At 46.2% G+C, this 27,271-nt stretch overlaps 1 protein-coding gene across 1 annotated transcript in view; it reads left to right on the plus strand.

Annotated features, from left to right (window-relative positions):
* The window catches only part of LOC144769497 (proton-coupled amino acid transporter 1-like), a 469,650-nt gene extending 443,820 nt beyond the window's left edge, over positions 1–25,830 (plus strand). The window contains exon 11 of the mRNA XM_078653627.1: positions 24,680–25,830. Coding sequence (XP_078509753.1) covers positions 24,680–24,960 — 281 coding nt within the window. The 3' untranslated portion in view covers positions 24,961–25,830. The remainder of the gene's footprint in view (positions 1–24,679) is intronic.
* Positions 25,831–27,271: the final 1,441 nt, after the last annotated feature.

Below are 27,271 nucleotides of genomic sequence, written 5' to 3' on the forward strand. Positions count from 1 at the left end.
CACATTCTGTAAATCCTTCTTCACATTGTTAAATTCTGCCTCACATTCACCAGTACATTTAAATGTAGTATTCTTTTTCAACATGGCACGAATATTGAACACCTTACTTGCAAAATTCCATATGAATTTAGCGCAATATTCTGCCATCCCTAAAAATAACTTAACCTCCTCCATATTTGTAGGGGCTGGTGAATCAACAATAGTATTGACCAAAGATGATTTTGGTCTTACCCCATCCTGACCGATAACATGGAGTTAACAGGCCTTGGCAAATGCAACCCACGCAGGATTTGAAGATCGCTTCTTACTCGGACCAGCAAGGTCAGAGCTGTGGCTCCTTTTCAGGGGAGCAAGGGCCAGTCTGGAGCAACCAGACCAGCGGTGTAAATTCGAAGGTTTGTCGGTACTGGGGCCACTAGCCAACGGGCAAGTGACCGGACCAACGCGTCGAGCTGGAAAATGCAAAAGGGCCCCACGCAGCACTCGGTGAGTGTAGAGGGGTGATCTTCGGTGCACGAGCTGCTCGGGGCTGGGGCTTCTCAAACCCCAATGCACAGCTTTGAGGGTGCCTCGGGAGCTGCACGGTCAGCACTTCGCAGTCTTTTCAAGATGGCCGGCCCCACGCTTCACGTCGCCTCCACAGGTCTCAGATTTGCTGGGACTGTGGATCGGGCTGTTAGAAGTCAGGGAAGCTGGGTCTTGTCGATCTCTGTCGCTCGAGTTCCGGCGGGAACTGCAACAAAGCAAACCGTTGGGCGCTGGATGGTGCCTGTTTGCACAGGGTGGTCACTCCTTGACTACAAGGGAGATTCTTCAGTCTTCCACGTCGAGTGGGATGTCGAAGGGTCCAGAGTTCTGTATCAAAGGTTCAGTCAGGATTATCTGTCTTCAATGGGCACAGCTCCTACCTTTATTCCAAATCAAGGGGCTGGATATCCTGCTAGGTCCCTCCTCTGGGTGGGACCCAGGAAGGGGGTGGGTTCACCCATTTCCCTTTGTCCAGTTTCGCGCCAGAGTTGGGGCTGGAGTGCCCCAGAACCGGTTTGACTGGATTTTGCATGGGACACCTTGTGTGCCCCAGGCAGTGTCTAGTTTCATTCAGCCCTCCCTGCCCCAATCCACTATCTCCTGTCTGGGGTGGTGTAACACCTCCCTGTGACAGGAAACCTTTTGTCCAAGCCTCCCCTGCCAAGTTTCGGTCAGCAGCAGGAGGCCAGACTTGTGTCTGTGGCAGCAGCATCCATTTTGTGATGCTGAGGCTCTGGTTAGTTTTAACCGCATTTACTGTTACCCACATGTCTTAGCCCTCTAGAAGGGTAGAATGCTACCCCCGTCGGCAGAACTGGCGAGGGGGTAGTATTCCAAAGTGTATGACAGCTTACACGACCTGTTTTGATAAAGCCAAACCAAAGTTAGCAATAACCGCGAGGATTATAATGCACTTAAGAGTATATGGTATGGCAATACCCTGGAACGGCTATAAGGAAATGGTTCCGAAAGCTGCAGACAGGCTCAGCTCATGCTAGAGCACCATCTCACATAAAACCAATCACTCTGCCTCCAGGATTGTTAAGGCCTGCCATAGGAGTGACTTATAGGTATATATGTGTCCAGATATAGGTTTAGATATAGGTATACTATATCTAAGCAAGGGGTGATTACACGACCTTGCCCCAGCTGAGGGATCAGCCAGTTGTGTCAGTTTGGATGGCCAGCCAGGGGTGGCAAAAGATATGCTGCAGCCCCTGGTAGGCCTTGGAGGCACCTATGCCCTGGGTACCTATAGTACACTGTACAGGGGCTCATAAGGTGATCCAATCCCAATTAGTTATGTACCTAGGGTACATGGATTCCATTTTAAAGAGAGAGCAGATAGCCTGGGACCCTGATTAGCAGGATCCCAGGCCAACTAAGTCGAAAACCAGCTAAACACAAGGCAAAAAAATCTGGGGTAACCATAGTCCGGTATCCACCTTCCTACACCATATATATATTTATATATGTTTGTTTTCAGACTAGCCATATGGAACACACCACAGCATGGCCGAGCAAGTCTTTAATTTTCATGCTACAAAGGTACATGCACACACTCTACTGTAGCATGAAAATGAAAGACTTTCTCGGCCAAACTGGGGTGTGTTGCAAGGGTAGCGTTGTGAATCTGGCCTCCGGTGATGTGCTTTATTCACCCTTCATTAAACCCTGCTGTGTTGCCTGAATAAAGTCAGGCAGCCCAATAAGAGAAACTTTCAAACAGTTCTCTGTCCCTGGTGTCTTGAGAGGGCCGGTGTGAAGGTGAGCCTTCACAGCAAAGTGTAAAAGTTCGTGCTCACCCGACCCTCTCTCAAAACCGGGACATTTGTACCTTTTTGCAATAAGTGTCGGACACCGGGACATTTCCCGAGAAAACCGTGACTGTCCCGGCAAATCTGAGACGTCTGGTCACCCTAAATTAGTGAGTACCGGCACTTTTAATTTTCCATTTAAAGCACTGGCTAAAGCCAGCCCTGATCACTGGAGAGACAGCTGAGCACCACTCGAACAGATCAGCAAGCCCGATGAACAGTGGCGTTGTTTGCCACTTTCACGTCTCGGGCGGTCCCTGCTTTTGCCGTTTAAGAGTGCGGGTGAAAATTGCCACCCCCAAAACTCGCCCCCTGCCGATGAACAGGCCTGCCAATGACATCTTCCTCTGGGTCTCTCATTCACTACTATGGACCCAGGCTAGTGACCCAACCTCCATGTGCATGATACGGACACAAGGGAAAGAGTAAAGAAGTGGACAATTGTACTAAAGGCTGCAAAATGGATAAAAGTGTACGACTATAGCAGGTGACAGAGAAGCGAAGAACAAGAGAATAGAGAAGAATTATGTGAGAAAAGGGGGTCAAACAAGAATAGAAAGGGGCAACATAAATAAAACATAATTAAAAACAGAGATTAAGAATGCAAAGAGAAGATGCAGAACAATCCGGGCAAATCTGGACAATACAGAAAATAAGAGACTACAAGAAAAAGAACAAAAGTAGAAAAGAATATGACAAGGAGTTAAAACCAGGTGAAAGAGAGACTCCGTTCAAAGAATGAGAGAGAATGGGAACGAATAATAAAAGAACAGAAAAACAAACTGTCTTCGGATGTTATAGGTTCAGATGTGAATGAGCTTGCACAGAGGATTAACGTTGATATTGCCAAGTGACATCTGTATTTTGAAAGTCACTGGCCCCAATCCTTGTGAAGAAGTTCAGTGGGCTAATACTCCGACTGTGAAGATTTGAATGTATCCAGAGATCACAGTTTTAATCCCCATCAGAAAACTCAAAACAGAATTTCTGAATTGCTTTCCACTTTAGAGATATCAGTGTATCATACAGTTCAGTGGGTTAATGAATGTAGTGCAGATGTGTCTGTGTAACGTTTTGCTCACAGGCTCCAAACATGGTGATGCAGATTACTGAACTAGCACAACTAGTGCAGAAATCTGTGCATAACCTCTATGGCACAGGTTCCAGTCCAAGTAAGAAATCCACCTTGCAGCAATACCGTATCATACTCCTGCGTCAGTCTTGTCTATGGGGAGGCCATTTGGGTAAGTTGTCTGCTGACTTCAGTAATCAAATCCCACGTATGGATCGTTTGGAAGCTCGTCCGAGTCTTTTGGATGGATATATTCAGGGTACAACATATTTCAACCAGTGTTACACTTATAACATTGAGGATCGGTTGGGTTTATGGTTTTCATTCCCTTTCCTCCCACTTTATCTCCCATATTCTAATTGTTTGCCTCCTGTACATTCAAAGCAAAATACAATTTGTACCAAATTGTTGTGCAAATGTCATCACTTTTTCAGTAGTTGTGCGTCCAAGTTCAGATACGCCTTGTGCAGTCTTCCTCTGAAGTAAGCAGGTATCGTCGAATACCAAATATGACACACAGACATCGTCTCGAGTACTGTAATGTCTTCAGTGACCTTCCAGGATTCATTTAATCTAATCTGTGAATTGCGTCTAACCTCACACATCGACCTCCACTGCCCCCCTTCTTAAAATATCCTGATGCTATTTGTAGCCTTGCCGAGAACTTGAAATCCAATTGTGAAAGTTTAGATGGACGAAAATTGGCTGAATTGCCAATTAGTGAGATTGCTGAGGTCATCGCATGCCTATTCCTGGCCACCTCCAAGGCTCAACATTTTAAGTGTCTTCTCCGTCCACTTAAGATGATAAGAACACCCGCCTGTACCCCCCTCCCTCTTAAATGTAGCACCTCAACACCAATCACATAGCCAGTTTAATCTGATCTACCTCTTTGCCTGCGTCAATGAATTTACTTGATTACAGGTGACTGCCCCCTTGAAGGCAAAAATATCACAGGGGTCTGGAAAAGCGCCTCTGTCATCAGACAGAGAGCTCTGGGCTGAGGCAGCGGTGCTGAGCAGACAGTTGCTGCTTTATCAGACAGAGAGCTCAGGGTGATGCGGTCATGGCTCATCTCACAGTCTCCTTGTAGAGTATGAGGTAGGACATCTGGAGTTAAGAATGTTCCTTGCTATGTAAAGTGCCTCAAAATTGTAAGCTCAGCATAACTACTCCCATTGCAGCCCTGGATGCAAGGTTCATTGTTTCACCAGCTTCACTGTTTGATGAATCTAGGAAGGCAAAGCATGCACAGATTCTAAGCATCTCTGCAGTAAGGGCAGCACCTACTGATTAGAACTCCTGTGGTGGTCTGGGGCTTCCGACACACAGTAAGGAGATATTACTTTATGCCAATTAGCCCTGGTGTAAAGGTGTAAAGGTTACTCTTAGAAGGGTAGAAGGAAATGCAAGTCAGGATTTAAAACTGTCACTTTGCAATTTAGGCAAGCCCGCCGACTTCCACACATTAGCACCTTACCTAGGCCCCTCTCAGTTTAATTTTTCAAGTCCGGAATCCTCAGGATGCTTGTCTTCAGAATTGAAACTATTCACCAGATCTTCTTGTGCATACAACCTATCATCCTATGTGCCTTCCCCATTCTGTGCAACAGTTGTGGAGTAAATCGTTAAGTTGAAGCTATTTTTTTAATTGCCACTCATGCTCTCATAAATTCTCAGGCAGGCTTTGGGTCATACCATAGACCCAAAGTCATGCTCGTAACAGTTCAGAATGAATTGTACTGGATTTTGGACTAAGGTAGAGTGCAGCTCTCATTCTGCTCGACCTTTCCACCACCATTGATTCCGTTTCCCACCCCTTGCTGTTGAAAAGGCTGGTGGAATTTTGAGTTCGAGGGCTTGTCCATGCCTGGTCGTGTTCCTTTTCATCTGGCAGAAATCAACCTGTAATTGAGCCTCTATTGAGATCCACTACTAAAGCATTATCACATGGAGTTCTAGGAGTTACTCTTTGAGCCCAAACCTTTGTATGTGGCTACACCGACAAAACTGATCAAGGATCATCCACTGCCCTGCATGTATGCATTACGCTGTTGATACTCTGCACGTGTCAATTTTCTGAACCGACTTACAACTGTTGCTGACTGGATGCTCACCAAGTGTCTGAAACAGAATTCAGACAACACTGAAGTACTGAACTTAGGTGGCCCAATACCCTGGTGTTCCTCTAACTGTTGGCCTGGTGAACTAAGACAGTGTCCTTCCCCTGTTCACAAAGTTAGCAGCTTAGCAGTTACTCTAGGCACCATGTTATCACCATCTCCTGAGAATGGAGAAAGTTACGAGTTTTTGGTTTCGGCGTTTAAAGATTATAAGTAAAGTTCTGCTGTTTATTCATGAATCAACCCATTATTCAGGCCTTGGTTGACGCTCTACTTGCCTATGCAAATCTCTCTAATTTGGTCTCCCTGCTTATTAAATTGTGCCCCTTCAAGTTGGTACAGAGTTGTGCAGCACGTCTGTTAATGCATCGTCCACGGCTTGCTCATGTCTCTGGCCACCTCCATTCTCTAAACTGGCTGCTTATGGAGCACCACATTCTTTTCAAGAGACCATGTATTTGTTTTAAGGCTCTCAGTGATGTAGATCCAGGGTTCATTCAAAAGCTGTTCACCCGGTATGTTCGAGCTAGAACATTCCGTGTTTTATCTACTTGCCTTCTCAATATTAGTACTTTTAAGAGGGCTTGTCAGGGGGGTAGATCATTTGCTTACCAAGTAGCTACTAAATAGAGCCTTGTTCCATATTATTTTAGAAGGCAAACCAATCTGATATTCTTTAGAATGCACATGAAAACATGGTTGTTTATGCTTATTGTATCTTCTGCTTAGTGCCATGACACAGTTGGATAATCAGATGCTTTATAAATACTGAAAATTAAATTAACAAAATAAATAACTTGCATTTTAATTTTTATATAGTGCTTACTACCCCTATGCGGGGCGCAGAAGCGCCGGCTTGTGCAGGTAGTGCACTATGCCATGTAGAGTGTGTGGTTAAAAGGCTGTTATCTTTGGTCCTATACGGGAAGTGATCCTGTATTGTGTGTGATAACCACCAAGTTGAGTTTTGGGCTGTGGTCTTTTCCCTGTAGACCAAAAGTGAGTAGAGCTTGGAGAAGGCTGTTAAGTCTAGTGGCTAAAACACAAATTGAGTTCATTCATGATAGAGTTCTTACTTGGAATCTTAATGGATTTGTCCTGTGCTTAAGGGAGGCATAAGGAAAGGGTTTCTCCGCTGGACAAAATAATTTTGCCACAGGATAAAAGTTATTATATTACTGTCACATTTATGTATGCAAACACGTTTCTCAGTGGTGGCAATTAAGAATGCAAGTAGTCTTGAAAAGGTACTACATATACATTTTAGGAGTTCGCTTAAGATTTGGTGTGAATCCTATAAAATGTTAAAATTGCTTCCAACATTAGAGAGGTCCTGGATCAGATAGTAATTGTGCAGAGGAGGGGGGGCGGTTTGTGGGCTGCCAGATATATCAACTGAAAACTAGTGACTATTTGGGACCAATGAACAATCCCAGACTAAGAGGAATGAAATTGTCATTTTTTTAACAGGTCAGCCAATGTTCTCAACAGCCCTTAAGGTAGCAGTAGTAACCTTTGGAGCAATATCCACCGATGGGTCAATTAATCACACATCATTCTGATTTGTGGTCTAAACCATTGCTGCACCTAATTTCTCAGTGAATTAGAAAGTGTTGCTAGCTATGAGATGCCGAATTCTGTTTTTGATTGACACAATCAGATTTTCTCTAAGTAAACAAAAAACAAACCAGCTGAATAGGACAATGGGAACAAAGTAGAATGCTGCGGGTAGAATTGAACGCTTAAACCCTATAGACAAAACCCCTTTTCCCGTAATGCACGATGAAAAATTTCAACGAACATCCACGTGAGATAGCGAAAGTGAAAGCAGAATCCGCTAGACCGGGCCGGAAGTGGTACCAGCGGCCAAGCCGGAGTGGAAACCGAAGACGGACTAAGGATGTAGCCCGATAAACAAAACGAACAACTAGTCGACCCAAAGACGAAGGGGGAGGATAAAGCCACAGATACTGGAGTTCGAAGGCTGCAGCACTAGCACCAGCTCCGCACCGCTCCGTAGGACCTCCAACGTGCCGTACCAAGCACCCAGAGCACCAGGGAGGGGCCAACAGCTTTCGCGACCTGCCCACCCCGCGGCCTGAGACCCGGACCCCAGGCCTTTATGAAGCTGAACTCATAGAGTTCAGCTTGATTAAGAGTCACTTGAGGAGGATTTTCTCTTTGAGACACTATGCTCTTCCCAAAGATCAACTCACTCACTGCCTATGCTTATGGGTATGCTAAAACATCTTTAAAGATCCGGTTTGTGTACAAATTCCTACACCAAGGGTAGATAAAAAGTATCAATCTGCACCATCGGATCCAGCTTACATCAAGGGCCAATTAGCATTAGATTCCTTAGTTGTTTCTAATGCCCATAAACGGGCAAACTCACAAACATTTGGGGGATGCCCCTCCTCCAGACAAGGAATCTAAACTAACCGATGCCTCAGGAAAAAGAGTAGCTGCACAGGCAGCCAATCACTGTCGTATTGCCAATACCCTGGCTCTCTTAGCTAGATAGGACAGAGCGCACAACGACGAATTTGAACAATTGCTCCAATTTCTACCTGATGAACATAAGTCTAAAGCACACGACCTAGTTCAGGCAGGAAAGCTAATTTCAAACACATCTATTAGATGTGCTTCAGATCCAGCTGACACTGCAGCTTGTGCAATCAATACCAGTGTATTGCTAAGAAGGCCCGCCTGGCTTAGAATTTCAGGGTTTAAATCCAAAGTGCAGGTTTTAATCTTAATCTTACCTTTTGATAAAGAGCATCTCCTTGGTCCTGTTGCAGAAATTTCCTTAGAGAAGATGAAGGACACAGACGTTGAAAAATCTATGGGATCCCTACAGTCCCCAGGGGTGTGGAATTTAATAAAATATCTACTTGTCCATGGGGCAGGTTGCTTCATAAATCTACTTGTCCTGTAACAAAATCCACTTATCCCTTTGGTGCCATGTAGTGCACCGACAAACTATGGCAGCAATCTCATTCTAGAAGAGCTCTGATACAGCCCCTCAGATTATGCCAGGGCTCATACCATAGTAGTGTTTGAATACTTGCAATCCCCTTATGTTGCCACATTTTTTCAGATCTACATACTGGGGAGGAAGGAAGTGGTAAGCAATAGTTCAACTTAGAATGCCTTTGGAGTCTGTGCAAACTTACTAACTTGCATGTTTTAAGGGTTTTCAACAACTTTTTTCTAATCTTTTCCAATACTAAGAAATGTTGGAAATGTATTCCTGACAACAGCAGACATAAGCCTTCTTCCGTAGTTGGGAAAAAAGTGGTTGGAGGGAAAGTGAACTTGCAAACACTCAGATTTTCACATGAGCAAATCTACCCATGCATATTTGATCATGCTAAAATGAAGTTCACAAATATTTTCTAGGAGTACTATTTCTTGTCCTACTTCTGTAAATTCTTGGGAATTCACGAAAGCTGTATAGCTGCACTTAATGCAAGGACTTATACCATGGGTGCACTTACGAAACTTTCTTTGATAAAAAGGCCCCTAATTTCGTCTGGCATGGACTATTACCTTTTGCGTTTATTAAAATTCTGTCTCTATCTGTATCGGCTGGCTTCACTGAGAGTGACCGCATTCTGCTCTTTCACAAGGAGCATATCAGCACACAAAGTAGTTTTGTTCAGTGCCAGTAACTACTGTGGCAGTGTGTGCTTTTTGAGACCAAAAATAATTTTTGCTTTTGCCAATGTTTGTTATAATGGCGAGGGCCCGGCAGCTCCCACACCAATAAGGTTTTACAAAAACCATGCTAAAACAAGTCACACATTGACAAAACTAAAAAGCTGACCACCAATTTCAGAACTATTGGCTTTGACAGTGCTTGTTTATTTTTGTTTCCCATAATCTTATTGAAACTGTTTACACTGATTTCCCATTCTGAATTTTTTTGGGGAAAATACTAGCATGCATCAACACATGTTAATAAATGATGCTGCATAAAAATTTTCACCTACAATTTTACAGTAGTTTAGCAAAATGTTTTCCCTGCTTTCATTTTTTTATCAACATTTTGAAATCAAAATATCATCAATCTCGCTGTCAAGCTTCTGCAAATATTTGCATTAAATCAAAAAGCATTTTGGGAGCATTATACATAGCCTCATATTGCTATACTTTGAAAACGCGTGTACACATTTATACTGGATCCAATGTAAGTAGTGCAGTCAGAGCTTCCAACATTTACTTAGAGCGCTCACCCTAATAATAAAGGATTTCAATTGATGACCCATAAATACAAGTTTGAACTGCATTAACATGTGGTCAAAAATATTACCTTAACTGCAGACTTTGCCCTTCTCTGATCCATAACGTGGTACTGTAAACTGGCAGCCAAAGGGTTTGTGCTGCAGGGGGTTGGCATACTTGTCCCAAGGACAAAATACACATAAAAACTTGTTGCCCTTGACCCCAAACAATATGTCCTGGGCATAGGGCTATAGGAATTCCACATCCCTGACTGAGTCCCCATCCAATCTGGGTTCTTTTCATCGCTCCTTCTACAGGGGTGTCTCTAAAAACATATCTACAAACAACATCTCTGCATCATATAAAGGTAACAGTCATCCTCTTCAAGAGGTTACTTTTGAGACTGATTTAGAGACAATGGCAAGGGAAGAGGTAAAGGTTCCACACCCCACACCTCCCCCTCAACAAACAGTGATTTGCCTCCCCTTCCCCGATCATTCCACACCTGTCGGGGGTGTCCCTGTCAAATCCTCCCCATCTGGCATACAATAACTTCAGACAGATGGGTCCTAGGAATTACTCAATCTGGTGATTGCCTGGAGCTTACCAACAATACCCCAAACATTCCTCCACGTTCACACAAAATGTCAACTGAGCATCTACACCTCCTCACACAGGAGGTTCACTCTCTTCCGCAAAAGGAAGCTATAGAGCCCGTACCATTACTATATCGAGGATTGGTTGTGTACTCCCTATACTTTCTCATACCCAAAAAGGACGGCTCTCTCAGGCCTATATTAGACCTCAGAGAGCTAAATAAATATATTTACTCAGATCACTTTCATATGGTCACTCTTCAACAAGTTCTCCCACTCCTACAGCAAAGCGCTTTTATGTCTACTCTAGACTTAAAGGTTGCATACTTCCATATTCCAGTACATCCGCTCATCGCAAATATCTTAGGTTTGTGGTAGCGGGACACCACTACCAGTTCAAAGTGCTTCCATTCGGAGTCACCACTACTCCCAGAGTATTCACCAAATGCCTGGCAGTAGTCGCTGCTCACCTGCGAAGACCGCATATTCCTGTCTTCCCTCATCAAAGCCAGGTCTTACCCAAAGTGTCTTCAGGACACTCAAATAACACTGCAATTACTGCACAGTCTGGGGTTCAAAGTGAATGTGTTGAAGTCCCATCTCAAACCCTCCAACACACAAACATATTTGGGAGCCACTCTCAATACTCGAAAAGCTCTAGCCTGTCCCAATGCTGCCAGAATCTGCAATACTTAGGCTCTAATCTCACAGTTTCAGCCTGACCAGTCACTAGCAGCTCAAGTATTCATGCAGCTACTGGGAATGATAGCGTCTTGCATCATGATAGTTCCCTATGCAAGACTTCAAATGCATCCCTTTCAAGAATGCTTAGCACCTCAGTGGAATCAGTCTCGGGGTGAATTGTTAGATCTAGTGTTGGTAGACGGCTGCACTCATCGCTTTCTGTAGTGGTGGAATCCACAAAACGTATCCTAAGGGCGGCCCTTCATCGACCCAGTGCCACAGACAGTGCTAACAGCAGACTCATCGCTCACTGGTTGGAGTGCTCATCTCCAAACTCACACAGTTCAAGGTTTGTGGAGTCAAAAGCAACTTCTTATAAATCATCTAGAGCTGCTAGCAATATTTCTAGCGCTCAAAGCCTTCCAGACTCACCTTGCAGGCAAAGCTGTCCTAGTCCGCACCTACTCCGTGACAGCCGTGTACTACATACAAAAACAGGGGGAGGCACACTCTCGCCAGCTGTCACGCCTTGCGCATGCCATTTGGAGGTGGGCCACACATCACAATATTTCTCTCCTGGCAGAACACCTCCCAGGAGTAAACAATCAAATTGCAGACCTTCTCAGCAGTCAGATGTGAGAAGTTGGCCTGATACATGATGCTCACTAGTTCTAGTGATCACCTTGTATCAGTCCAAACAACCCTTATGGTGATTGGTTGTAAGTCAACCTTATAGACCAGCTATCCTAATGGTAGCATGGACAAAGCAGTCTTAGGCTAAACTCTTTTGGCATGTGAAGCCAGCTGTTTTACCACAATATAACCCCTTGAATACCAGATGAAAGGACACCACACAGGTTGTTATGAAAATAAACAGTATATTTATTAATAACAAACACCTCTGAACTCTTTATGAGGTCAGAGGGCTCAGCACATGACACTCTCTTAGGAAAAATACGATAAGTTGCACAAAATTACAATGGCGCCTTAGAGGCACGACAAACCATATACTAAGTAAGTGGAATGTGAGAGTCGATAAAAAGAATGGAGCTGTCCAGAGGCTGGAGGTTCGCTAGGGCTACGCTATCTTCACCTTAGGTAAGTAATAGGAGGCCCACGGGACGCGTGTGCAGAGTGTGAACTCACACGCGAGATGCGTAACAACGTCTATGGACAGTACAGTTCAAGTTAAAGGTGAGTACGGACAATCCTGACTAGTTAGGACTAAAACGACTGTGGAACTGGACACTAGGACAGTTAAACTACCCTTGAGCACCGAAATGCTCTCGTTACCTCACCCACAGGCTGCGGGTGCATGGGTGCCAAAGTGTGTCGGGTTCTCGCGTTGAAGTCAATGGAGCCTGAAAGAAAAGATGCTGCAGTCGACCAGGAGGAAGATGTCCGGTGCGATCCAAGGGTGGATCGGTGAAGAAGAAGACCTGAAAGCAGAGGGGACAATGTTCACAGTCACTAGCCAGTGACTGGAGTGGAACCAGGAAGGAACCAGATGTCGTCGTCGCGATCAGGTGAAGAGTGGACGCTTGACTCTGCAGCCACGTGGACCAGGAGGTGTCTTCGACGACCAGGATGGAGGCACGAGCTGTCCCACGCAGGCTCTCGCTGTCGGCGGTGTTGGATCTGGAATCGGCGTCAACAGGCCTTGGCAAAGGCAACCCACGCGGTGAGTGGAGAAAGCGTCTGGTGCGGACTAGGAGATTCCGGGGTGCCCCTCTTTTGGAAGGGAGCAAGGGCCAGTCTGGAGCAACCAGACCAGCAGCAAAGATTCAAAGGTTCGTCGTCTAGGAGGCCACTAGCCAGCCGGCAAGTGACCAGACAACGCGTCGAGCAGCAAACAAGCAGAAGGGCCCCACGCAGATCTCGTGGATGCTGGAGGGCTGATCTTCGGTGCAGGGGCTGCTCGGGGCTGGGGCTTCTCAGTCCCGAAAGCACTTGGTCGAGTTTACCTCGGGAGTCATGCTGGAAGCGAAGTGCAGGTTCGTTCAAGATGGCCGGTCCCACGTGTCTCGTCGCACCCACGGATCTCAGCTGTGCTGCAGATGTAGGTTGAGGTCGGAGAGGTCTGGGAATCCGGGTCTCGTCGGGCTCTGAAATCTGGATCCTCGAGGGAAGACGACAAAGTGAAGCCGCTGGGCGCTTGATGGTGCCTGCAGATGCAGGGTGGACACTCCTTGCCCACAAGGGAGATTCTTCAGTCTTCTGTGGAGCAGAACGTCGAAGTCCAGAGTTTCTTCTTGCAGAATGGTTCAGGATAATCTAATTTGGAATGGGACCAGCTCCTACCTTTCCTGCTAAAGGGGGCTGCACTACTGACTAGGTCCCTCCCCTGGGTGGGACCAGGAAGGGTGGTGGTTTCACCCCCTATCCTTTGTCCGGTTTCCCGCCAGAGCTGGGGCTGGAGTGCCGCAGCAACTGGTTTGAACCGGTGTATGCACAGGGCACCTTGTGTGCCCCAGGCATGTCTCATTCCTTTCAGGCCTCCCTACCTCAATACACAAAATCCTGTCTGGGGTGGTGCTAGCACCTCCCAAGGCAGGAAACCCTTTGTCCAAGCCGCCCTCGCTGGAAGGACTCCCAGCAGCAGGAGGTCAGACTTGTGTCTGTGGTGGCAGCATCCATTTTGTGATGCCAAGGCTCGAGTTAACTTTAACCGAGGTTTACAGTTACATACATGTCGTGCCCCTCTAGAAGGGTGGAATGCTACCCCCGTCGCCAGAATTGGCGAGGGGGTAGTATTCCAATTCGTATGACACCTTACTCGACATGTTTTGATAATGTTATACCAGAGTTAGCATATGACTGCGAGGTACATAATGCACTTAAGAGTATATGGTATAGCGTTATCATGGAACAGCTATTATGACTTGGTTCCGCAAGCTGCAGACGGGCTCAGCTCATGCCAGAGCACCATCTCACATAATTCCAAGCACTCTGCCTTCAGGATTGTTAAGGCCTGCCATAGGAGTGACTGATAGGAGGATATGTGTCCATTTTAGGGTTAGATATAGGTATACAATATCTACAGCAAAGGGTGATTACACCACCTTGCCCCAGCTGTCGTGCAGCCAGTTGTGTCAGTTGTAGATGGCCATCCAGGGGTTGCATAATACATGCTTCAGCCCCTAGTAGGCCCTGGGTACACCTATGCCCTGGATACCTAAGGTATACTGTACAGGGACTGATAAGGTGGCCCAGTACCAATTGGTAAATGCACCTAAAGTACATGGATGTCAATTTAGAGAGAGAACAGCTAGGCTGTGGGTCTGATTAGCAGGCCCACAGCCAGGGAAAGTCGTAAACCAGTGAAGCAAAAAGCAAAAATCTGGGGTGACCATAGGATTGCAGACCCCACTCTCCTACATAACCCCCCCCCCCAAACTTAGGGACATTAAACTAACCTTGACCAGGTGAGTCTTCCTGTTCTAAGTGGAAATACCTGGAGAGACCATCTGCATTGCCATGGTCAGTCCCTTGTCTGTGCTCCACTGTAAAGTCCATCCCCTGTAGGGAAATGGACCACCTAAGAAGTTTGGGGTTTTCACCCTTCATCTGATTTAGCCATAAGAGGGGCTTATGGTCGGTCTGAATCTTGAAGTGAGTTCCAAACAAGTATGGCCTCAACTTCTTCAGGGCCCAAACCACATCAAAGGCCTCCCTCTCAATAGCTGACCAACGTTTCTCTCTAGGGGTCAGCCTTCTGCTTATAAAAGCAATGGGCTGGTCATGACCATCAATAGTCAGTTGAGATAGAACAGCTCCCACACCCAACTCAGATGCATCTGTTTGGACAATGAAGGTTTTGGAGTAGTCAGGACTCTTGAGAATAGGTGCAGTACACATGGCCTGCTTTAGGTCATCAAATGCCTTTTGACAGCTAACTGTCCACTGAACTTTCTTTGGCATTTTCTTGCTTGTCAAGTCATTAAGTGGTGTCACAATGGACCCATAATTGTTAACAAACTTCCTATAGTAACCAGACAGGCCCAATAAAGCTCTGACCTGTGTCTGGGTGGTTGGAGGAGCCCAGTCCTTTATGGCCTGTATCTTGCTCTCCAATGGTTGAACCTGGCCTCCACCCACAAGGTGGCCCAGGTACACAACCTGACTCTGCCCTATCTGGCACTTAGTAGCCTTGATAGTGAGGCCTGCCTTTTGCAGGGCCTCCAAAACTTACCTCAGGTGATCCTCCCAGGTGGAGCTAAAGACAGCAATATCATCTAGATATGCTGCACAGAAGTCATCCAACCCAGTGAGGACTTGGTTCACCAACCTTTGAAAAGTGGCAGGTGCATTTTTCAAACCAAAGGGCATCACCACAAATTGGTAATGACCTCCTGGGGTAGAAAATGCTGTTTTGGCCTTGGCATCCTCAGCTAACCTGATCTGCCAATAACCAGCTGTTAGATCAAATGTACTTAAGAAAGTTGCAGAAGCCAACTTGTTCATCAGTTCATCTGCCCTAGGTATTGGGTGGGCATCTGTCTTAGTGACAGCATTGAGACCCCTGTAGTCTACACAAAACCTCATCTCTCTCTTACCATCCTGGGTGTGAGGTTTTGGCACTAGAACTACAGGACTAGCCCAAGGGCTCTCTGAGGGTTCAATGACTCCCAACTCCAACATCTTTTGAACTTCTTTCTTAATGCAGTCCCTGACGTGGTCAGGTTGCCTGTAGATTTTACTCTTGACGGGCAGACTGTCACCAGTGTCCACCTCATGGGTGCACCAGTTTGTCTGACTGGGTGTCAGTGAAAACATCTGTCTGAAGGATTGAAGAACCTGTTTACAATCCTCTTGTTGATGCTCAGAGAGGCTGTCAGAAAAGACTACACCATCTACTGACCCATCATCAGGGTTCTGAGTGAGCAGGTCTGGGAGAGGGTCACTCTCTTCCTCCTGCCCCTCATCTGTGGCCATGAGCAAGCCCATGTCCTCCCTGTCGACAAATGCTTTGAGCCTGTTCACATGAAGCACCCTGTGGGGGCTCCTGGGAGTTCCCATGTCCACCAAGTAGGTGACCTCTCCCTTTTGCTCAATGATGGTATGGGGTCCAGACCATTTGCTTGGAGAGCTGCTGGGGCCACTGGCTCCAACACCCACACCTTCTGTCCTGCATGATACACAGTTAGGACAGCCTTTTGGTCATGCCAAGCTTTTTGGAGTTCTTGGCTGGCCTCAATGTTTTTAGATGCCTTCTCCATGTACTCTGCCATCCTGGAGCGGAGACCAAGTACATAGTCCACTATGTCAAGTTTAGGCTTTTTGAGAGGTAACTCCCATCCTTCCTTCACCAGACATAGGGGTCCTCTTACAGGATGCCCAAACAGAAGCTCAAAAGGGCTGTAGCCAACCCCCTTCGGTGGGACCTCTCTGTAAGCAAACAGGAGGCAGGGTAAAAGGATGTCCCATCTTCGCCTAAGCTTTTTAGGTAACCCTTTTATCATCCCTTTGAGGGTCTTGTTGAATCTTTCAACAATCCCATTGCACTGTGGGTGATAGGGTGTGGTGAACTTGTAGTTCACACCACACTCCTTCCACATTGCAGTCAAGTATCCTGACATGAAGTTTGCACCTCTGTCAGAGACAACCTCCTTAGGAAACCCCACTCTGGAGAAAACTCCAAGCAGGGCCGTGGCCACAACAGGAGCTGTAGTGGTCCTAAGGGGAATAGCTTCGGGATACCTGGTGGCATGATCCACTACCACCAGTATAAACCTGTGCCCAGATGCTGTTGAGGGGTCCATTGGTCCAGCAATGTCAATCCCCACTCTTTCAAAGGGCACCCCCACCACAGGTAGTGGTATAAGGGGGGCCTTTGTTGTGCCACCTGATTTGCCACTGGCTTGACAGGTGACACATGAGCGACAACACTCTTTAATGTCTTCAGACATATGAGGCCAGTGAAAGTGTGGGGCAAGCCTGTCCCAAGTCTTGTTCTGGCCTAAGTGACCTGCAAGGGGAATCTCATGGGCTAAGGTGAGAAGGAAACCTCTAAGAGACAAGGGAATGACCAGCCCTTGGTAGCACCAGGCTTGGGGTCTCTTGCCTCAGAGTATAGGAGTCCATCTTCCCAATATACCTTACAGGCACCTGTAGCATTCCCTGCAACCTCAGCAGCAGCCTGCTGTCTGAGGGGTTCAAGAGAGGAACAGTCTAATTGGGCCTGCCTCAAGTCTGCCCTGGAAGGTCCCCCTGTCCCAAGAAACTCAACCTGATCAGGTTCAAGCTCTTCCAGGACAGTTCCTTCTGGGGTCTCTGGGTCAGCCTCCTGAGAGGGCTGATCCTCAACCTGAGGCAGGGGGGAAGGCTCTGCCTTAACCCTACCATTCCTTCTCTTGGGTAGTGTCTGGTCCATTCTTCCAGGATCCAGCACTTGTTCAGCTGGGCATTTCTTGGCCTGTGACCTAGTCACAGCAAGGACATGTGAGTAGAGACCTAGCATTTCTACATGAGTCCTGTACTCCACATCTGACCACAGTGAGGATTCCAAATCATTGCCCAAAAAACAATCTACTGGGAGGTCTGAACTAACTACAATCCTTTTGAGGCCAGTTACCCCTCCCCAGGAGAAATTAAAAACTGCCATACTGTGATTGGTAGTGACATTGCAAGCATTGGTCACTAGGTAATCTGAACCTAGCATGATCTGGTCAGGGTCCACAAATGTTGGTGTCACCATAGTGACACTGGCACATGTGTCCCTGTAGGCCTGAGCCATCTTTCCATTTATTAAAGGCGTTTGTCTGTATTTGCCCAGAGTACTAGGACTTACAGTAGGGGCCATATCCATGTTCCCAGTACAAACAAAAACTGCCTGAGTAGGAATTCTGACTAAGTCAGAACCCACCTCAGTTCCCAGGGTTAACCCAACTATAGCCTTGGGAGGTACACTACCACTACTAACTGTACTAGGGGGTGCAGGTGTCTTAGGGACAGTAGTGGTAGGAGTTTGGCCTTTCTTGGTGCACTCACTAAACCAGTGAGTTTTACTTTTACAGTTTTGGCACCATGGTTTCTTAGGACCATCATTCTTCTTCTTTTGGGAATTTTGGGACCCACCCTCCTTAGGTTGTTGGGGCCCTGTTGAAGACTTCTGGTCATTTTGCTTATTCTCATTACCCTTCTGGTCTGCTTTCTTCTGGCCACCACCCTGGTTCTGGTTCTGCTGCTTGACCCTTGTCCTGACCCATCTGTCTGCCTTCTTTCCCAATTCTTGGGGAGAGGTCAGATCTGAGTCAATCAAGTGCTGATGCAACAACTGGTTCTGACAATTATTTAAGATTTGCTCTCTCATAATTAGATTATACAATCCTGTTTAATCAGTAACTTTACTTCCCAGTAACCAGCCTTCCAAAGCCTTAGTGGCACAATCAACAAAGTCAGTCCAATCTTGAGCCTGAGTTTTCTGGGTGTCTCTGAACATTACCCTCTACTGTTCAGTGGTTAAGCCAAACCCATCAATCAGAGCAGTTTTCAAGACTTGGTAATCATTAGCATCCTCATCTCTAACAGTGAGGAGCTTGTCTCTACCTTTACCTTCAAATGAGAGCCACAATATAGCTGCCCACTGACTCTGGGGTACCTGCTGTACTTTGCAGGCTCTCTCTAAAGCAGCTATCCACTTGTGGATATAATCTCCTGTCTTATAGGAGGGCACTATTTTACTCAGGTTTCTAGTATCAAAACCCCTTTCTCTATCCCTAGGGATATTGCTGCCACCAGTGGGGACTACCCACTCAACTGTTGCTCTCTAGCAAAGGCAAGCTTCTCTTTGGCAAGGGCAAGTTCTTCCCTTTGGATCCTCAGATTAGCTTCCGTCATCTGTGCTTCATGCTCTCTCCTCTGAGGGGAAGTCATTCTCCTCTGAGCAGATGCATGAGAGTGCACAGATCTATTGGAGTCCCTAGAAGGAGATCTATCTCTCCTAACCCCAAAGTTAGGCCTGCTCAGGGTCAGTACTGGGGGTCCCCCAGATCCTTCCCTATGCATGTCTAAGTTGGCCCTGGTTAGTCTGCTGACTACCACAGAACCTTTGTCTGCCTCATCCCCAGAGGTTTCCTCATCCTCCTCTTCTACATCTTCTGTTTCAGGGAGGTCAGGATCACCACGAGTACCCTCTAAGGCTGGCATGCTCCCATCTGTGTTAGAAGCCTTTCTAGCATCATATGTCTCTAAGAGACCTAACAGAAAAGGAGTGGTAGGGTTAGAACCCTGTTTCAATTTCCTGGAGGTACACAATTGTCTCATCTCCTGAAAACTGAGAGCTGCATATCTGGAAAGGACCTGTGAAGGGTCACTAACCACTAGGGGAGTCTCTGAAGTCTCTCCATGGGTAGACATGCTTTCTAGTGAGGTGTAAGTGATGCACCTACCTACACTATGGGTTTTCCTACTGATCCCTTGCTAAAAGTTGTAGTCAGGGTGTGCTAGGCCCTTTCTACTACAACAGCTGGTTCAGTAGAACTCAGAGTATTTCTAAGCTTGGTATATGTACCTATAGTACCTTATGTGATCTTTCAAATGATATTTCAAGATTATATGTGGTAAAAACAACAGCAAGCTCAAATTCCACCGCTGCCACCAATGTGAGAAGTTGGCCTGATATATGATGCTCACTAGTTCTAGTGATCACCTTGTATCAGTCCAAACAACCCTTATGGTGATTGGTTGTAAGTCAACCTTATAGACCAGCTATCCTAATGGTAGCATGGACAAAGCAGTCTTAGGCTAAACTCTTTTGGCATGTGAAGCCAGCTGTTTTACCACAATATAACCCCTTGAATACCAGATGAAAGGACACCACACAGGTTGTTATGAAAATAAACAGTATATTTAATAATAACAAACACCTCTGAACTCTTTATGAGGTCAGAGGGCTAAGCACATGACACTCTCTTAGGAAAAATACGATAAGTTGCACAAAATTAAAATGGTGCCTTAGAGGCACGACAAACCATATACTAAGTAAGTGGAATATGAGAGTCGATAAAAAGAATGGAGCTGTCCAGAGGCTGGAGGTTCGCTAGGGCTACGCTATCTTCACCTTAGGTAAGTAATAGGAGGCCTACGGGTCGCGTGTGCAGAGTGTGAACTCACACAGCAGATGCGTAACAACGTCTATGGACAGTACAGTTCAAGTTAAAGGTGAGTACGGACAATCCTGACTAGTTAGGACTAAAACGACTGTGGAACTGGACACTAGGACAGTTACCCTTGAGCACCGAAATGCTCTCGTTACCTCACCCACGGGCTGCGGGTGCATTGGTGCCAAAGTGTGTCGGGTTCTCGCGTTGAAGTCAATGGAGCCTGTAAGAAAAGATGCTGCAGGCGACCAGGAGGAAGATGTCCGGTGTGATCCAAGGGTGGATCGGTGAAGAAGAAGACCTGAAAGCAGAGGGGACAATGTTCACAGTCACTAGCCAGTGACTGGAGTGGAACCAGGAAGGAACCAGATGTCGTTGTCGCGATCAGGTGAAGAGTGGACGCTTGACTCTGCAGCTACGTGAACCAGGAGGTGTCTTCGACGACCAGTATGGAGGCACGAGATGTCCCACGCAGGCTCTCGCTGTCGGCGGTGTTGGATCCGGAAGAGGCGTCAACAGGCCTTGGCAAAGGCAACCCACGCGGTGAGTGGAGAAAGCGTCTGGTGCGGACTAGGGGAGTCCGGGGTGCCCCTCTTTTGGAAGGGAGCAAGGGCCAGTCTGGAGCAACCAGACCAGCAGCAAAGATTCAAAGGTTCGTCGTCTAGGAGGCCACTAGCCAGCCGGCAAGTGACCAGACAACGCGTCGAGCAGCAAACAAGCAGAAGGGCCCCACGCAGATCTCGTGGATGCTGGAGGGCTGATCTTCGGTGCAGGGGCTGCTCGGGGCTGGGGCTTCTCAGTCCCCAAAGCACTCGGTCGAGTTTACCTCGGGAGTCGTGCTAGAAGCGAAGTGCAGGTTCGTTCAAGATGGCCGGTCCCACGTGTCTCGTCGCACCCACGGATCTCAGCTGTGCTGCAGATTTAGGTTGAGGTCGGAGAGGTCTGGGAATCCGCGTCTCGTCGGGCTCTGAAGTCTGGATCTTCGAGGGAAGAAGACAAAGTGAAGCCGATGGATGCTTGATGGTGCCTGCAGATGCAGGGTGGACACTCCTTGCCCACAAGGGAGATTTTGCAGTCTTCTGTGGAGCAGAACGTCGAAGTCCAGAGTTTCTTCTTGCAGAATGGTTCAGGATAATCTAATTTGGAATGGGACCAGCTCCTACCTTTCCTGCTAAAGGGGGCTGCACTACTGACTAGGTCCCTCCCCTGGGTGGGACCAGGAAGGGGGGTGGTTACACCCCCTATCCTTTGTCCGGTTTCCTGCCAGAGCTGGGGCTGGAGTGCCCCAGCAACTGGTTTGAACCGGTGTATGCACAGGGCACCTTGCGTGCCCCAGGCATGCCTCATTCCTTTCAGGCCTCCCTACCTCAATACACAAAATCCTGTCTGGGGTGGTGCTAGCACCTCCCAAGGCAGGAAACCCTTTGTCCAAGCTGCCCTCGCTGGAAGGACTCCCAGCAGCAGGAGGTCAGACTTGTGTCTGTGGTGGCAGCATCCATTTTGTGATGCCAAGGCTCGAGTTAACTTTAACCGGAGTTTACAGTTACATACATGTCGTGCCCCTCTAGAAGGGTGGAATGCTACCCCCGTCGCCAGAATTGGCTAGGGGGTAGTATTCTAATTCGTATGACACCTTACTCGACATGTTTTGATAATGTTATACCAGAGTTGGCATTTAATCGCGAGGTTGATAATGCACTTAAGAGTATATGGTATAGCGTTATCATGGAACAGCTATTAGGACTTGGTTCCGCAAGCTGCAGACGGGCTCAGCTCATGCCAGAGCACCATCTCACATAATTCCAAGCACTCTGCCTTCAGGATTGTTAAGGCCTGCCATAGGAGTGACTGATGGGAGGATATGTGTCCATTTTAGGGTTAGATATAGGTATACTATATCTACAGCAAAGGGTGATTACACCACCTTGCCCCAGCTGTCGTGCAGCCAGTTGTGTCAGTTGTAGATGGCCATCCAGGGGTGGCATAATACATGCTTCAGCCCCTGGTAGGCCCTGGGTACACCTATGCCCTGGATACCTAAGGTATACTGTACAGGGACTGATAAGGTGGCCCAGTACCAATTGGTAAATGCACCTAAAGTACATGGTTGTCAATTTAGAGAGAGAACAGCTAGGCTGTGGGTCTGATTAGCAGGCCCACAGCCAGGGAAAGTCGTAAACCAGTGAAGCAAAAAGCAAAAATCTGGGGTGACCATAGGATTGCAGACCCCACTCTCCTACATCAGAGACAACAGATTCATGAGTGGGAGCTTGACCCTCAAATTCTCCTCCCATTCTTTCAAATGTGGGGTTTTCCACAGATAGATCTGTTCGCCACACACCAAAATGCAAAATGTCAAAACTTCACCTCCAGGTATCCGCACCTATTGTCCAAAGGCAATGCATTACGGATGAACTGGTCATAGATATTTGCTTACGCTTTCCCACCTCGCCTACTCATTCCACTAGTGGTTTGGATGCTCAGACAAACATTCCTCACACTGATCCTAGTAGCTCCCACATGGGCACGTCAACCTTGGTTCACTATCCTATTGGAGGTCTCAGTAGTTCCTCATCAAAAAATACATCTCACACCCAGTCTCCTCACACAAAGCCATGGAGACATAAGACATCCAGATCCCAAAGAACTCAACCTAGCGATATGGCATCTGAAATCATAGTGTTTGGTTATCTGAACCTTCCACTAGACTGTATGAACATTATTAAAGAGGCCCTAAAGCCTTCTACAAGGGCTTGCTACACGGCTAAATGGAAGCAGTTTGTTATATATTGTAATAACAACCATATCTACCAGTTAGATGCTTCCATTCAAAATATAATTTGTTACTTACTAAAATTGCAGCAGTTAGGATTGGCTTACACAACCATACGCTTACATCTAGCTGCAGTAGCTGCATACCTTTGAAATAGACATCTGTCCCTTTTCAAAGTATCTGTTATCAAGGCTTTTATGGAAGGACTCAAAAGAGTTATTCGACCAAGATTTCCACCTGCTCCAGTGTGGAACCTTAACATTGTCCTCACCAGACTAATGGGTCCACCCTTCGAGCCATTGCATACATGTGAACTGCGATTTCTCACTTTGAAAGTTGCTTTCCTAATTGCTATTATATCACTGAGGAGAGTGAGTGAGATTGAGGCACTAACCATAGAGGAACCATTTTTCAAACTCCACAAAGACAAAGTGGTTCTTCGCACGAACCCCAAGTTCCTACCCAAAGTGATATCTGCCTTTCACATCGATCAATCTGTTGAGTTGCCTGTGTTCTTTTCTCAACCAGATTCAGTGGTAGAACAGGCTCTACACACTTTTGATGTTAGACAAGCCTTATTGTATTCCATAGAGAGGACAAAACCATTTAGTCAAACTCAAGAACTCTGTGGCTTTTGCTCCACCACACAAAAGCAATCCTATTTCTAAATTGAGTATTACTCTATGGATTGTTAAATGTATCCAAACATACTATGTAAAAGCAAAAAGGACTTTACCAATACCCCCTAGAGCGCATTCCACCCCGCAAACTAGGGTCTACTATGGCTTTCTTAGGAAATATCCCCATAGATGACATCTGTAAATCTGCCACATGGTCCACACCACACCCATTCACCAAGCACTATTGTGTAGATCTGTAGGCAAGACAACAAGCTAATGTAGGCCAGGCAGTTCTTACAACACTCTTTCAAACAGCTTCAGGTTAGCCACCGCTTTGGGAGAATACTGTTATTATATAGTCTATGCAAAGCATGTGATCTACAGCTCATATGCCTCGAACGGAAAATGTTACTTACCCAGTAAGCATCTTTTCTTGGCATGTAGAGCTGTAGATTCACATGCACACACCCGCCTCCCCGGGTACCTGAACCTGTTGCAGTTTCTTACTCATATACATGCGCATGGACATCTTTATTCTACATTTACTAACTCCATTCTCACCCTCTGCGGGAAAACAATCTAACAATGGGTTCTATGCCCATATGCAATATCACCTAAAGGAGGAATCACCTTACCTCGTGATTGGGAAGACTTCTTTGAAAAAAACAACTTGCAAACATCCGGACTGAACACTGGATGGTAGGAGAATGCAAAGCATGTGAATCTACACCTCTACATGCCAAGAACAGATGCTTACTGGGTAAGTAACATTTTCCTTTTGCACATTCAGTCACTGGATGTTTAATTGAGAAAAAGTGTGCCATTTTTCCGTTTGTGTACTGGGAAATATACAATTTATTTTCTCCTAGCTCTAACTCTGGAAGTACGTTTAGTAACCATATGTTTCTGACCATACATGATGTTGTTGTGATCCTCCATGTGTCAGAAGTGCTTTTGGCCTTCCAGAAGCATAAGCAGTACTGGAGGCTGTATGTAGCAGGTTGTCGTTAGTAATCTAGTTAACTTCAGTGCTAAAGATGATGATATTTAGATGGTACTAATGGGTACAATTGTACTGCCAGTGCTAGTGGCTACTAATTTTTGGTTGGTGCTAATGGGCTATGTTTTTTCTCCCTAGGTGTCCTGGCCATTCTCATCCCCCGCTTGGACATTGTGATTTCACTGGTGGGCTCTGTCAGCAGCAGTGCCCTGGCTCTCATCTTCCCACCTCTCATGGAGATCTGGGCCTTCTACGAGGATGGCTTGAGCCGCTGGACTGTGTTCAAGGATATCACCATAAGCGTGGTGGGCTGTGTGGGCTTTGTGGTGGGTACTTATGTGTCACTGTGGGAGCTTGCCACGCCAGCCACCCAGCCAAGCATCAATGCAACCAGCTTCTATCCCTATGCGGTGGAGTGATCACTGTGTAGACCTGGCTGGTCTAGATCTGTCATGGGGATTCTCCCTTATCGGTACCACCCTTCTGGCAACATATTTGGCTCTTTGTTTTTAAGTGTCATATTCACAGTGGATCCTCCTCAAAACTCCATCCTTATTAGGCTGCCCACCCAGTCCATTAATGGGTTGCCATCACTGGGGTGCACCAACTATATGAAAGTTGTGCATAGGTTTGGGACAGCATTTTTCGTGGAGATACTTAATTTTGTCTGATCCCGTGATTTTTTTTGTCACAAGAATTAGAGCCTAATCATAAAACCATGAAAAATAAATTAAAATAGACCTCAACATCTGAAGCTTAAGTGAGATAGTGGACCCATTGTGCCCCAGATAATTAAGGGACACTTTCACTGTAGTGTCTAAGGCTTCTGGCGGCTTCGGGGATTGGCATGTTCTTCTATTCTCCACACACCCCATTCCCTGTGGCTTCAGCCAACAGTGTTTACAATGTTTTGGTTTTCTGGGGTGCCTCTGGCTTTTTCTCCACCAACAGATTCTCGATTCCTTTGATGACAACAAAGAAGCAAATATTTGTTCCACATGCTAGATCTCAAGCTGGTATTCTAACCCAGAGCTTGTGGATTCAGCGCCTTTTGGGGCTGGGCTCCTATTGTCTGTCCTGGTGTCGGCTATGCTAGAAAAAAAAACAAGTTTTGTCTGTCATTTTTTAAACTTGTACGCCATGTCCCGATCATCATTCCACCAGCTGCTCAGTGATGTTCACTGTGTTAGCCAGCTCATTTTTAGCCTCCGGTGTGTTTGGAGGACACTGGCGAACTGTCTTCAATCAAGTTTATTTATGTCTAGTTTATAAAACTATCAGCAAAGTCATGTCTATTCCAAAACCTCGATTTTATGGCAGTGTGAGCTTCTGTATCAAACGTCCGTGTGTGTGTGTAGGGGTCTGGGGGTTTAGTGGTAGGATGTCGACATTTGCAAGTATTCATTCACTTTTTTTCCACATAAAGCTACGAAGTGCAATAGGATTATCATTTCATAGACAGCTGGCAAGTCCCATAGGTCCTTCATACTTGATAGAGCAGATATGGTGTATACATCGCGACTCCGTAAAGGGCTTTTATGTCTTATAGAGCTGAAGATGCGTCTTGCCCTGTAGAGATGTCTGTGAGTGGCATTTACTGTAGAAGTGGCATGTCCTACAACTTTGGCATCTCCTGCAGAGTTTGCATTTCAATTTGCCCATTCAGTGTGCGGTGCTAAATGAGCAGCAGAGGTGAGCGCTACAACTAGCCAATGTCTCTGCGTGGTCAACCACTCTTTGCCCTGTCTCTGTGGTGACTGTGCCCACCTGCTGCCCGGTAAAAAATTATCACCGGGGGTTAAAAACTACTATCCAAGCCTTTCTCTTTATTACCACTGGCAGTGCTCTTGCTTCCCTAATTTTAAGGATTATGGAGTCAGTTATCGAAATAGGTGTAAAAAGGACTGTTGCAGTCCTGTTTACTTTCTGTAGTATCCACTCCTTGCCCTTCCTCAAAGGCCCCAGCAAAAAAAATTGGATGTTTTTAGAGGTTGAGGGTCAGGCAAAGGGTCTACCTTATTATTTCACCTTGACATTTTAGCAAATCGGCAATCTTGATTGCAGCATTGAATCTCTGCTGGCCCCAATCTCCCAAAATTACATGAAATCAATTTGTGAAATGAGGCTATTCTAAGGCCCATCTTCTTACCCGCCATCACCTCTTTAGAGGGGGTATTTACAGAGCTTTGTCTGCAGTTTGGCCCCAATGCATTATCGGACCCACGGGATATGCTGCAGCAATTGTTTACATTTATGTTTATATGTTATCCTAGAACCGTAGTGAATGCTATGATTAAAACTTTTGCTCTGAGAATGTATGTGGAAATGCAGTGAAGATCAATAGATGTTTAGCAACATGCCAAACATGATTCTGGCGACCGGCAAATACACTTTGTCTATTTATTCCCACTCAAACTACCTACAAATTCAACCACACCTGAAGCTCCAAAAACCTGAAAACTCATCCCAAAGCCTACAGATTTCGTTTTGTTTTTTGATTGTTTGTATCAACATTGTGAAAATTAACTAGCTCAAAAATTGCACTGTCTCGGATTTGTGTGTGGAGGTCTTTGTGTATACAAAACTCACTAGTATCCCACCTAAAGTCACAGATGTAGTGTGCTGGGGAGTGTTAGCCCTCACTAAACACTGCGTATCTAGGTACGGGAAAGGAAAGACTTCCTTTTCTTTAAATAACACTCACACATTCTAGTAGTGTCATGCTTCTTC

The sequence above is a fragment of the Lissotriton helveticus genome, chromosome 7 (genome assembly GCF_964261635.1).
Source record: "Lissotriton helveticus chromosome 7, aLisHel1.1, whole genome shotgun sequence".
Lineage (NCBI taxonomy): Eukaryota > Metazoa > Chordata > Amphibia > Caudata > Salamandridae > Lissotriton > Lissotriton helveticus.